The following is a 12,312-nucleotide window of genomic DNA, read 5'->3' as shown; positions in this document are numbered from 1 at the left end:
ATGGTGAGCAGGATATTCAGAGTGGCTCAAAGATGTAGAAGGCCCAACTGTGTTTTCATGTTCCTGAGTCATTTGCAGCATGGCTGCATTGCAAGTACAATGTCAGTCCAAAGTGTCTGTGAAGAGTAGACCTGCCTAACATCAGCTGTGTTGCTAATGCCCAAGCCTGCACTTAGAGATGGCTGTAGAGGTATGAGTACACACACAGGTCCTTTGAGCTGTCTCATATTCACTTTGAATAGATGAAGCATAAAGAGTCGTCAGGTCCAGCCTGCAAGCGGATCGTCACAACTAAATATTCCAGAAAGACTTGAAGACTGCTCTCTGCAGTACCTCTCATGTCCAGTCTCACATCTTCTTAAGCACTGTATGATGGTCTGTAACCAAGGTGAGGTGTAGGTGGGTGGAGACCAAGCTAATGCCAGTGCTGTGGGTGGAAAGCATCAAGGTGAGAGGACTTAAGTATTTGTAATCCCACTCTCTGCCCTGTTTTTCCCTTGCAATGGCAAGACTGCCTTAGATGCTTTTAAAAATCCCACCCACAGTGACCAGTCTAAGGTAGGACCAGCACTTAGCAATTTCCTGGAGCTAGAGAGAAAGTGAGAGGCAGGCGTGACTCTGGAGGTCACCCCCTGGGTCTTGTCCCCCAGTGGGAGAACGACTGCTATGAACGTGCAGCTTCCTGCCTGTCTGCATCCAGCCTCCTGCACCATTCACTGCTCTTTGGGCAAACGCTTTGCCTTTCTTCTTGCTCTAAAGGCCAGAAGTGCTCTTAGTTGAAGCATATGAATGGTTAGTGGTATGTGAAGGGTTTAAACATTTAGCGATTGCAGTTTATTATATATAGTCATTCATCACGTGTTAGAGTGTGTTGAAAGAGCTGATTTCTCATCTTCTAAGGGATACTATGGCAATTTGTGCCTGAGCTGTGTTTTTTCCTACTTATGTGAAGGCTGTAAATTCTGGTATATCCTAGCTCGTATCAGCAACTCTGAAATAGCTTGTGCTTTTCTTCAAGACCAAGCTTCTACAATCTGAAATTGTAAGAATGTGCCAGAACCTCGGCTTTCATTTTAGGAAGCGCATTTCTAACTGTTATGCTTCTGAATTGAACTTTTAAAAGTACAGAAGACAAACAAGAACTCCCAATAGAGGGCTTGTTTAAAGTAAATAAATCTTGCAACTTTTAGTCATTCTTATGATTTGGGAGGGAACAGGCTCGTGGGGTCTTTTAAACTACAGATGTTGACAGCAATGAATATGCGAAGTCTTCGGTGCTCAAGTAAGTTCCCCTGAAAAGAAATTTGTATTCCGATAGAGAAACATGAATAACTTCTAACAGTGATGCGTTGCTATAGGATATATTGTGCATCCAACTAAAATTAGTGTCATCAAATGATTCCTCTGCTGGATTTACAGTTGCCGTCTTCTATCAAAGCTGAAAGGAAGCTTCTACAAAAGCTTCAGTTTCTGAGCCCTGTGTCTGATGATTACTACACAGTCAATTCCTATAACCGAAACACTTTTTTTTTCCTTTTTTTGCCTTAGAGGGTTTTATTTCTCACATCAAAAAGAGGGAAGGAAAACTTGTGAGTCAGAGTAACTAAAGATTTTACAGATGTGTGCTTGTGCAGATGATGTTTAGAAGATACAAGTTTGTCAAAGCATGTTTATTATTATGTAAAATAATTCACAAAAAACATAGCTTCAGGCATGGAACAATTCCATGAAAAGACCAAGTTTTACACTTAAGCTTTTGATTTAGCTGGGCATAAGTCATTTATGGAGTAATATAACACTTGAGACTATTCAGACGTTTTGGAGGTCTGATTACAGTTCAGACTGAAAAATTTGGTCGCTGCAAAAGCATGTCCAGAGCCTTCTGAGGCATTCAGAATGGAAGAGCTGGATATGATTTCAGGCAGTTTGGGTAGGATATCAGATCTTCGGGTTCTTTTCTGTTTGCTTTACAAAGACCAAAATGTCATTCCTTTAGACACACAGATTTGTAACTGTATGCATTTTAATCCTTTAGGAAGTAATAGAAGCTATTGCTGAGTGTGCATTTAAGACATCACCTTTTCCAATCCTCCTTTCCTTTGAAAATCACGTGGATTCGTAAGTAATTACCATGTTTCCCTGTTTAGTATTATATTTTTACAAATAAGCACAGGATTATGTATTCATTTGTGGCAGTTTTATTACCTGACGTTATCAATAGCTCTTATCTCAAAAACTTATAGCAGTCTAAGTAGCCAAGATAACCAGAAGAAATTGGGCATGTTCTTGAACACACTCCTGAACTAGAACCTTTCATATGAAAGTGAGTGTTTGGATAATTGTGAGTGAAATCCTGCTAGCTTTGCAGTCGCAGTACGTGCTGCTTGAGTGAAGCAGTGCTTCACCAGGGAAAAAGAAGCAATATTTCACTCGTTTACGACCCCATGCTGCACTATAAACATATTCTGTGTGCAGAATTTGGTCTGTTACTCTAGTATCAGAAGTAGAGCCCAGAACCGTAGACCAGCCAGGATTGCAAAATGGGCAGCATGGCTGTCCATGACAGCAAATGTACCATTTCTGACCAAAAATACCAGTTTGCCCAAGCTATGTGTTTTTTTCTTAATTACAAAATAGGGACATTTTCCTGTTCAATAAAAAACAAGAAAAGGAGTGAGAACACTTTTAAATTTGTCCCAGGGAGCTAATTTAATTTTTTTTGTGTGTGTGGGGGGGTGATTTTCATTTTGACACTGTCTTTTATTTAGATTTGAATATAGGGAACACATTTTTTAAAATGAGGTCTCATTGACGCATAAATGTCCCTCAACTTCAGTTGCCTTTTCCCCTTTGGATTCATCTGTGAAAATGTTTTCAGCCCTTCTGGGGCCAATTTGGGATGAGATTTTTTTTTTCATTTAAAATAGAAAATAATCTTTGGGGCAGCTATGAATGATATAATGCAAATCAGAGAAGATGCTGGCGTTTTTTCTCTTTGAGGAGAGCAAAGGGTGAGGGCTAACTGGTTTTCCATTGTTTCAGGAAGAACATTCTCATCATAAGGGAAGGAACTGGTAGAAGAAGCTATGTAAGAGTGTTTTGGAGAACAGATGTGACAATATTGATCAAAAATGATGTAGATAGAAAAACGTAAAATCTGAGAGCTGACCTATGCCACCTTAATACCTTAGAGGATAAGTTTACACTGCCTTTTGCGGGCAAATATGTGCTTGCTCTGCTCACCCTTTGAGGCCACATGGTTATGACTAAAATGGCTACCTAACTGTTAAATCCTGCTTAATCACTTCAGTCTCCCTGTGAAAGACCACAATGATACTGTATTTCATTTCTTTCTCTAATAAATCCTCTCACTCTTTTCTTTTTGCTGTGTTATATCACATTAGACTCACTTAAGCTCACCTACAGCTGTAGGTTGTAACTTACAGTGCTTTTCACAGTGCTTCCAAATTTAACCTGTGGTCTTTAAAAAAGATCTCGCTCTCACCTGTCATTCTTCAAAGTATCATATTCTGTATTCATTCTTCTGTGTTTTTAAAATTTGTATTCACTGTGTTCCTGTAAGGCAGATGAGACAAATCAGCATCTGATTTATTTTAACTATGAGTACATTTTCCTTTCTTTAAAATTCTTAAGAGTTAAATCTTTGGCTATTCCAGGGTGGTCTGTTTGATTTTAGGAAAGTAAAGAAGTAAACAATGACATAAAATAAACTCACATCAGATGCGTTATGTACAAAAGTGGCTTTAATACTGTAAGATGAAACTTTTGTCAAAATTGACGGTGGTATGATACTACAGGAACGTGTTGAAGAGGGAGTAGAGTTACTGCTGCATTACTCCCATCTTTGCAATTTAGCCCACAGAAATCAGTGGACCTTTCTCTTCAGAAAACTCTAGCCATGGAATAATCAATCGCCCCAACTGCATTATCTGATGGTCTTTTTCTTGCATTGCTATGACATTAGCAAGTTTTTAGTAAAGCAAGTTTGGTAAAACAATATTTAATATTTTCTCTTTGTGAGGCTTTATTGCTATTTATTATTTTTTGCTGCAGTAAATCACCAGAGTTAATGTGTATGATTTCTAATTTTGCTTTGGTTGAAAATAATTTCTAGTTATTTTACTGACTGCTACAATTATCCCTTCATTTCTTCATTAGTTGCTAGAGAAATCTGCAATTAGTCATGCCACTCAAAGAAACCTTCACCTAATTTCATGGAATGCTCCTTTTGTCTCATCATTTACTTGGAATATTGTTTTTCTTCTGGATTTGAAAGATGGTTTTTGCCCTGAGTATTAAGAAACAATGCTATAAGTGTTTTCATAGAACTGCTGTCAAACAAGTCCCCTGACATCAATTCCCATTTCTTTTGGGTGACCAATTTTTCTTCTGATTTTCAAGTTATGAGGGTCAGTATTCATGGGTGAAATGCTGGTCCCATAAAAATCAGGAGAAATCTTGCCATTGACTTAAACAGAAATATGGTTTTACCTCTGTTCTGTATTCATGTCTTTTTTAAAAGACTGTGATTTTCAGAGGTAAATATGTTTTAAATCACCACGACAGATATGACACTGTTAATCACAACTGGAGTTAAAGTGCAATTTTTCTTCTTTCTGGTTTGTGTTCATGAGAATATTTTTAACACTTTTTTTTTGTCTACCTAGTGAACAAATTACTTTTTAGCACTGATATTAATCATCTCATTTTGCTTTCTTTCAATGTTTTTCCTAGAAGGATTCCTCTGAAATGGTTTTATAGCATGTGAATAATTTTTACTTCCTTTACTGTAATTCCAGCATGTAGTATATTCATTCTTGCCTAAGTTTAGACAGTAAAAAGTCTAGAAAGAGAGGTGAGTGTTCAGATCTTAGAATATATAAAATATTATGTGTAATACCAATTGTGTTGATTGAAGTCACAATGAGCATACTAAAAAAAGACAGTACTAAGACATGAGTCTGTCAAAAAATAGAAAAGTGCCCTGAAAATGTTGGAAAGACCTCGAGAAGACCTTGACGTTTGAAACTGGGCTTACAAGAAGATAAGCTATCTGCAAATCTGAAAGCAGACACTCTATAATTAGAAATGCACTGATGACATAGCAAAAGGTTAAGTGATCCTTGAGCAGTATCCATATAAGATTGCTTCCAAGATTAAATTTAATTACAGTTATTCATATAGCTGATTTCTTGCTGGAATTATTATTTCAAATATTAACAGGATTTTTATCACTTTTTCTTCCTACACTTTAAATTATTTTAGACACTTTGGGGAAGGATCTGTGTCTTACGCAGAAGAGTGGTCTCTGCAGGAGTGCTAATTACATGAAGTTAGGAGGAGAAGTCCTGCAGTAGTGCCAAAGAGCCTCTGTGACTGACCTTTATCATAGGCATAATGCAAACACAGTAAAACAAAATACAAACAATACAGTAAAGTTAATGAAATATTTTCTTCATGTACAGTATATTTCCCTTTCTCCGAGTACCATGTTCCACTTAATCTTGCCTTGCCCTGACATCTTTGGGGGGATACCTATTTACTCTATGTGCTACCTGTCCAGATCCATACAGTGAAAAGCATACTGAGTAGACAAAGTCAGCTTTTTCAAGAAAATCAATTTTCAGTAAATTGCTTGAATGCTGAGACAACTTTCCATAGCAATAGATGTAGACATTTTTTACTTTAGGAAGTATCTGGTTTTTTATTTCATAACAACACAAATGGGGAAATATGTCGATGCAGAAAAGTAGGTATCTCAATCAGTTGTTCCAGTTCATCATTTTGAAAAGAAAGGAAAATAAAAAGAGACTAATATTCTAACTTTTAAAATGCTAATAGTAATACATAATCTATACTATTATTAATGATGTATCTCTTAAAACAATATATAAGTAGGGAACACACAGGAAATACCATTCAGTGAAATGCTGGTACTCCTAAATATTTTATATCTCCTAAATTTCTCAGTTCCCTTCTTAAGAGATTTTAAAAATATCTGTATATATAGTCCAGATCACAATGAAAAGTAATTTTTTAATGCCCAAATTTTCCTAGTTTGGCCTGGTCTACTATTGCAAGATTTTTTGATAATATTAAAAACTGTTAGTTTTTCATGTAATTTTCCTTTTCCTGCTTTTTCCTCTTGGGAAGTGATAACTTTGGAATTTATATGCTAAGCCAAAATATGCTGCATTAAATTTTTTTCTTTTGCAAAAATGAAAGTGCTCACCGGGCTGTCTTTGAGATAAATATGTAGTGAAACATGGAAGATGAAAAGAATTTGTTCTAGCTGTGGCGATCCTGTGAAATTTATTAGATTTAGCTTTTGCATGCTACTGTCTGTTCTCTGTTGAGAGCTCTTTTTGGAGCTGATGTGCCCGTTTAAAGAAGCTGATGTCTGATCTCATGTCTATTACTAAGTTTTAAATAATTGTGCTCTTTTGATTCAGGGAAATATCCTTTGAACTTTCTGGGTCCTAAGAGCATGGATCCATTCAAAATATACACTGGTGGAGAAGATTGAGATAAACCTCCTTATAATGACTCCCCTTGGAGGCAAGAGTTTCAGCAAATACCCGGTCTGCTTTCTTACTAGAGGAGAATGACATGCCTTTCTTTTCCTTGATAGCTGGCAGTTAGATATTGTCATTGCCTGATTTATTCTTCCCATCATCTTCTCCCTTGTGGGTTCTTCGTTCTGCTGGCTTGCTTGTCCTCATCTTAATTTTACACCTTCAGCTGAAAGTGGCTCTTAACTTTTTTGCAGAATTGGCTGCATGTAGAAGAGAGTGTTAATGAAATACTGTAGTGATTTAGACCGCATGCAGCACTTCCATAGCTTTGTGGAATCATTTAAAACCTGCTTGCAATACGCTTTGTAAATGACTGAGCTGGTGATCAGTTTAGCCTGTATTGGCTTCAAGTGACATCCAGAATGCTGAACTCAGGGAAATTATGTTTTCCAACTCAAATGCCATCCAGTCTGTATCTCAGCTTTGGTTTGGCCTTGCTGACCCCAGGACTGCTCCAGTGCCACACGCTCAAGGGCCACCTAATGACAAAGTAGTCATAGCATAATAGGGGAACTGCTTGAGCAGCAAGAATGTAAATAGTTGTGCAGATGTGAGAAGAGACCACCTTGGGCAGATTTTCTCTCCTGAGAGGTCTTTTATACTGTTCTGATAATGTAGAGAGTCTTTAAAAGGAACCCACCATTATATCTTTTTTAACTTTTTTCATGTAGAAGATTAGTCACATATGCTAAAAACACTTTGTGGGAATAGGTATTTGCTTATTTTAATCTCAAGTGATGAAATACAACAGTAAATGTTGGGATTTTCAAACTTTCTAAACACACAGGGTTATACTGTTAGTCTACAAGAAAAAAAATGAGCACTTCTCTTTTCATATATACCCCACTGTTTTGTCATGAAAAATAGCTCCATAGTACCCTAATTGCTTATACCATTCATGTATCTTCCATGATATAATTAGCAATCAGTTGAGGAAGTTATATTAAGCAGTATAAACCTGTCCTTCTTTAATTGAGACTTCCCAACAGAGTATCAAAAATAGAAACTTTCAAAGAGACCTAAGCTCAGATGTTACAGATTTTAAACAGGCATATAGAACAAAAATACACAGTTGTCTGAAAGAAGAAAGAGAGTGACTGTAGCTCTGAACTGCATTTTAAGAAGATTTGAGTAGTATTTCTAAGCAGTATAACCTATCTTCAGTCCTAAAACTCCCATCACTGTGATACGCAGGAATTACTTCCTTCTTGGGTTGCATTTTGGGCAAACTGATTATAAGTAGAGTTTGCTGAGGTTTGGCTTATCCCTAGAGGATGTCATGAAAAACACCAAAGTAAATTACTATGGTAAAATCTGGCACGGTATCTGATAAAAAAGAATCTCACCACTGATCCAAGCAACGAGCTAAAATTATCATCCAGCAGCTCCACCTAGCAGCTTGTTAAGTCCAGGTCTCCACTAGGAAGGCTTTTTGGGTGTGTTTGTCCCAGTTATATGCATATTGCATGCATATAGTATGAAATGCTATGGGTAAAAAATATGGCTATACCAGCACTTATTATGGCAATTCTCCAGCCTGACATAGTATCTCCTGGTGGTAGTATACTCTATGACTTTTGGCGATGAGGATATGCCACGTCCTGGCTGAGCTGGCCAGACCCGTGAAAGGTTCTGGTGCAAACCTGGCCAGCGAGGCGGGTACCATGTTACCGCTTCATAGCGGGACGCAGTGCAGAAATGCAGTTGCAGTCTTCCAGGGGCTGCGTGGGCACCGCTCTCGACTCCTGTGGGATAACACAAGTAGGGTGGAAAGTGCTGCTGCAACAAAATCTGCCCTAAAACCTTGCTGGGCCTGAACTAGCTGCTTCTATACCAGTGCCTATTCCTGATGCAATTTTACTGCTTTTGATACCCGAACAATCTCTTCTGCCCCTTCTTCCATATGGCTGTGCCATATAGACATGCCAGGTCAGGTAATAGGTTCCCGTGGTTTGGGACGTTTGAAAAAGAGGTACCTGCAGATGAGACTGCTTTCAGTGTAACTGTCTTGGTTTGAATGCCCTAGGTTACGTGTGAGAAAAAGAGAAAGAAATCCAAATGCGGTGAGTGTGGGGGGAAAGAGTGCCTGGAACATAAAAGGGACATAAGGGAGAAAATATTTAGGTTTTGAATAAAGACGTTGCCTGAAAGAGGCAAATTCATGTTACAGTTACTTCCATACACTAACAACTGACATACTCATTTTTTATTTTTCATTAAGTGCATGGGAAAATCTACCTCAATCTTAAAAGTTCAGTTCTACTAGTATTCAAGTGAACAGTGCCTTTACCTCATGTATAACTATCCTTTTGATAAGCTCTATTAGAGAGGTCGAGAAATTGCATGATATATCTAGATCTCTGTGAACAATTCACAATGATAGGATCAGCAAATTTTATCTAGTTTAGGGATATTAGACGCTCCATTGCTGCTGCTTTCAGTTTGTAGCATGAGTAAATCTCAATTATTTCTTTCTTTTCCCCCCCTTTAGCCCTAAACAGCAGGCAAAAATGGCAGAATACTGCAGATTAATATTTGGAGATGCACTGCTTATGGATCCATTGGAAAAATATCCGGTAATATGACTTGGTATTTATCAGATCACAAATCTCTGTGTGAATTCTTATTTAAGTGTTCTAGTTCTGTGTCATTCTTCATATACCCCCTTCCCAGAGAGAATCTGAAGGAGGGGGTTAAACATATGATTTCTGATACAAATCTTGTTCTGATATTCTGAATTGTAATCCTCTAAATGCAATTGATTCTCATAGCTGCCATTTTATAATGTAGGCTTTCGTATTTGAACTAATACTTATTGCAGTTATTACTGTAGACATTTCATAAGGCATTTTTCTTTTCTTCTTAAGTGCCCCCAGTAGCCTTGTTTCTTTTAGTATGGCGGTTACCTCTTGTGGAAAATACATTTCATTTTAAAAGGGCTCACAGAGGTTACAAAATTGTCTTGCACCTAGCAGGCCCTAAGAAATTGCTATAAACTCATTTATTTTGTTGTTGTTACAAATTTCTCTTCCTTTCCTGCAAGCTTGAACCTGGGGTTCCTCTCCCAAGCCCTATGGATTTAATGTACAAAATCCTGGTGAAGAATAAAAAGAAGTCACATAAGTCTGCAGATGGAAGTGCAAAAAAGAAGCTCTCTGAGCAAGCTTCTAACACATGCAGTGATACATCTAGTATGTTTGAACCTTCCTCCCCTGGAGCAGGTAATAATTGAATCTACAAATATACTTCTCCCTAAAACACAAATGCTTAATTACAGTTGTGCTTTTCGACCCATTTACGTTGCTCTAGCAAGGTGGAGACATACCAGTGTGGGTCTTGCTCAGTAGGAAACAAGGTGACTGGCTTTGCTCCAGGAGACTAAGAAGGCTCGAGGCTAAGGAAGCACTCAGCTGGTGACCCAAAGCTCGGCGATGTGTACTAACATTTATCTGCGCTGCTTAGGAAGCTGAGCGAGCTGCCAGCCGCACCGCCTTCGGGTGCCTTTTCTGGGTGCCCAAGCCCCCCACCAAATGCAAACGCCGTTTGCTGTTTCTGAGGTGTGCCTTGCATTTGGTGTCGTTTCAGAGCCGTGCTGCGTCTTAGCCCATTACGCTGTGGAACTGCAGTGATTCTGCAGTGTTTAAGATTAAGGGAACCTGTGGGGTGGGTATCTGCTCCTCAGACAGACAGGGCTCGATCCACTATTGCCTCACATCAGTTGGGAACAAGTCACAGACCTCTGTGCAAAGTGCTGTGACATGCTCATATGTTCCAAAGATGGAAACAGGCAAAACTAATACTGAAAACAAATGCTTGTTACCATCAGGAGCTGTAGGCAATGTAGGCAACGAAAAGCAGTAAATAATATTTAACTTCTTGTTTGTTATCAGCAGAATTTTCGAAGTCAGAAATTAAATAGAAAGGTTGCTGTAATTTAAAAGCTATATTCTGGTAATGCTTATAGGATCTGCAGGGGCCCACTGTGACTGTTGGTGTGCAAAAATATAGTAAGAGGTGGTCTTTGCCCTGAAGAGCTTACAACCTAAATAGAAAAGAAAAAAGTGCAAAGAAAAAGATAATGTATTTACTCTAAACCACAGAAACAGATCAGCAGCAGGACAAGCAATAAAACCTGGATATCCTAATTCCCAGCCTAGTGTTTGTTCCCTGCATCAGAATTTCTTTTTCCTCTTAAGACTGAATTTTGGGATTGCTAGAAGTGTAGGTGTTTATGCCCTAGTATTAGAATACTTACAGTGTGAGATTGAAATCTTGACTAGAAAACAAGTTCATTACCATTTGCTATAAGAAATTCTTTTTTTTCCATTGCTTATACTTTTTTTCTATACTCTGATTAATTGGGCTGAAAAATTTCATGCTGACAGTTTCCCTCAAGCTAAATTTTTTTAAAAATGGTCCTGCTGTATTTGTGGATGACATTGTTTATCCTATTAGAAGCAAAGAAAGAAAGAAAGAATTTTCAACCATTGTTTTAAGAAACTTTAAAAAGGTCGTGCTCTGGAGTAGGTCTTGGATTTCAAAGGAAGATTTACCCTGGTGTCAGGAATGTTTTAATTCTGTTTTCATGATTTGCTTTAGACAAATTACAAGCAACAGAAAAATAAGTGTGCATATGCCAACCCACTCCTTTCCAAAACTTGAAATGGACCCCAGGTGCTTAACTCTATATTTTTGTTGTCAGCACATACTGAAAAACCACTGGCAAAGTGGATGTCTGCTGACATAGGATTTTTTCTGAGTGCCTGGTCTGCATAGAGGATAACAGCTTTGTGCTTCATGAGCTTCTCCATTAGCTCTGGTAGGAAGAGACCTGGGCTGTGAATCCAGATGTTGATGATGATGTAAATCAGGGGGAATCAGTGCCATACTAGGGTACGCAAGTTTAAAAATTAACTGTGAGTATTATGTCTGTGTTGGTCATTTGTGTAACAATCTCTGTTAACCATAGATTGTAAAAATAAACACTTCAAACTTAGAAAATGCTAGAATTGAGATTGGAGAATTAATTTGGTCACTTTGTTCATGTGTGACTGCCAAAATGCATTATATACATCATTCTGTCGGTCATTGCTTTCCATTAGGGCCCAAGCCTCTTTCAGAGAATGGCAATTAGTCACTTTTTTCTCTCTCATTCAGTACTTGATCCTATATCATACCTCCTCTCCTTGCACTGAATTTCTGTGGCGATCTCAATGCTGCATATGAGCACTTCACAAACAGCAGTGAATTGATTTGAACGATGACTGTGGGAATTGCAGAAATAATATCAACCCACTTTTATCTAAGGACAACTGAGTCTGAGAGAGCTTAAGAACCGTTTTGGGGTGGCCGACTAGCAACATCCAGAATCTGATTTTTAAGAATATTTTGAATTTTTAAGCATTCAGAGCACAGCTCCAGGGACTTCAGCTACAGCTATGAGCACTCAGCATTTCTGTAAATCAGGTGCCAGATTTCTGTTTGTGAATATTTTTTTTTAATTGCCTACCATTTAATAAGAATACTATGCCAAGATCAAGTGTAGAGCCTGGTTCCATGGGGCAGTATTCATCTACAGTAATCACAACACCCTTCTGTTCACCTCATTCCTTGTATGCATCTCCATATCTGCAGCACATAATGCTGAAACCCTGCAGACATCATGCTCCTCTACAAGGGAGGAGCCCCAGTCCCAATTTCTTTCTAGAGCATGAGA

At 38.2% G+C, this 12,312-nt stretch overlaps 1 protein-coding gene across 1 annotated transcript in view; it reads left to right on the top strand.

The window, feature by feature from the left end:
• The window catches only part of PLCB1 (phospholipase C beta 1), a 442,993-nt gene that overhangs the window by 322,659 nt on the left and 108,022 nt on the right, over positions 1-12,312 (top strand). The window contains exons 12-14 of the mRNA XM_067292708.1: positions 2,036-2,118; positions 9,088-9,172; positions 9,640-9,817. Coding sequence (XP_067148809.1) covers positions 2,036-2,118; positions 9,088-9,172; positions 9,640-9,817 — 346 coding nt within the window. The remainder of the gene's footprint in view (positions 1-2,035; positions 2,119-9,087; positions 9,173-9,639; positions 9,818-12,312) is intronic.

This window comes from Apteryx mantelli, chromosome 3 (genome assembly GCF_036417845.1).
Source record: "Apteryx mantelli isolate bAptMan1 chromosome 3, bAptMan1.hap1, whole genome shotgun sequence".
In the NCBI taxonomy this organism is placed as follows: Eukaryota; Metazoa; Chordata; class Aves; order Apterygiformes; family Apterygidae; genus Apteryx; species Apteryx mantelli.
Note: the sequence above shows the minus strand (reverse complement) of the source record. Positions and strands in the feature narration are given on the sequence as shown.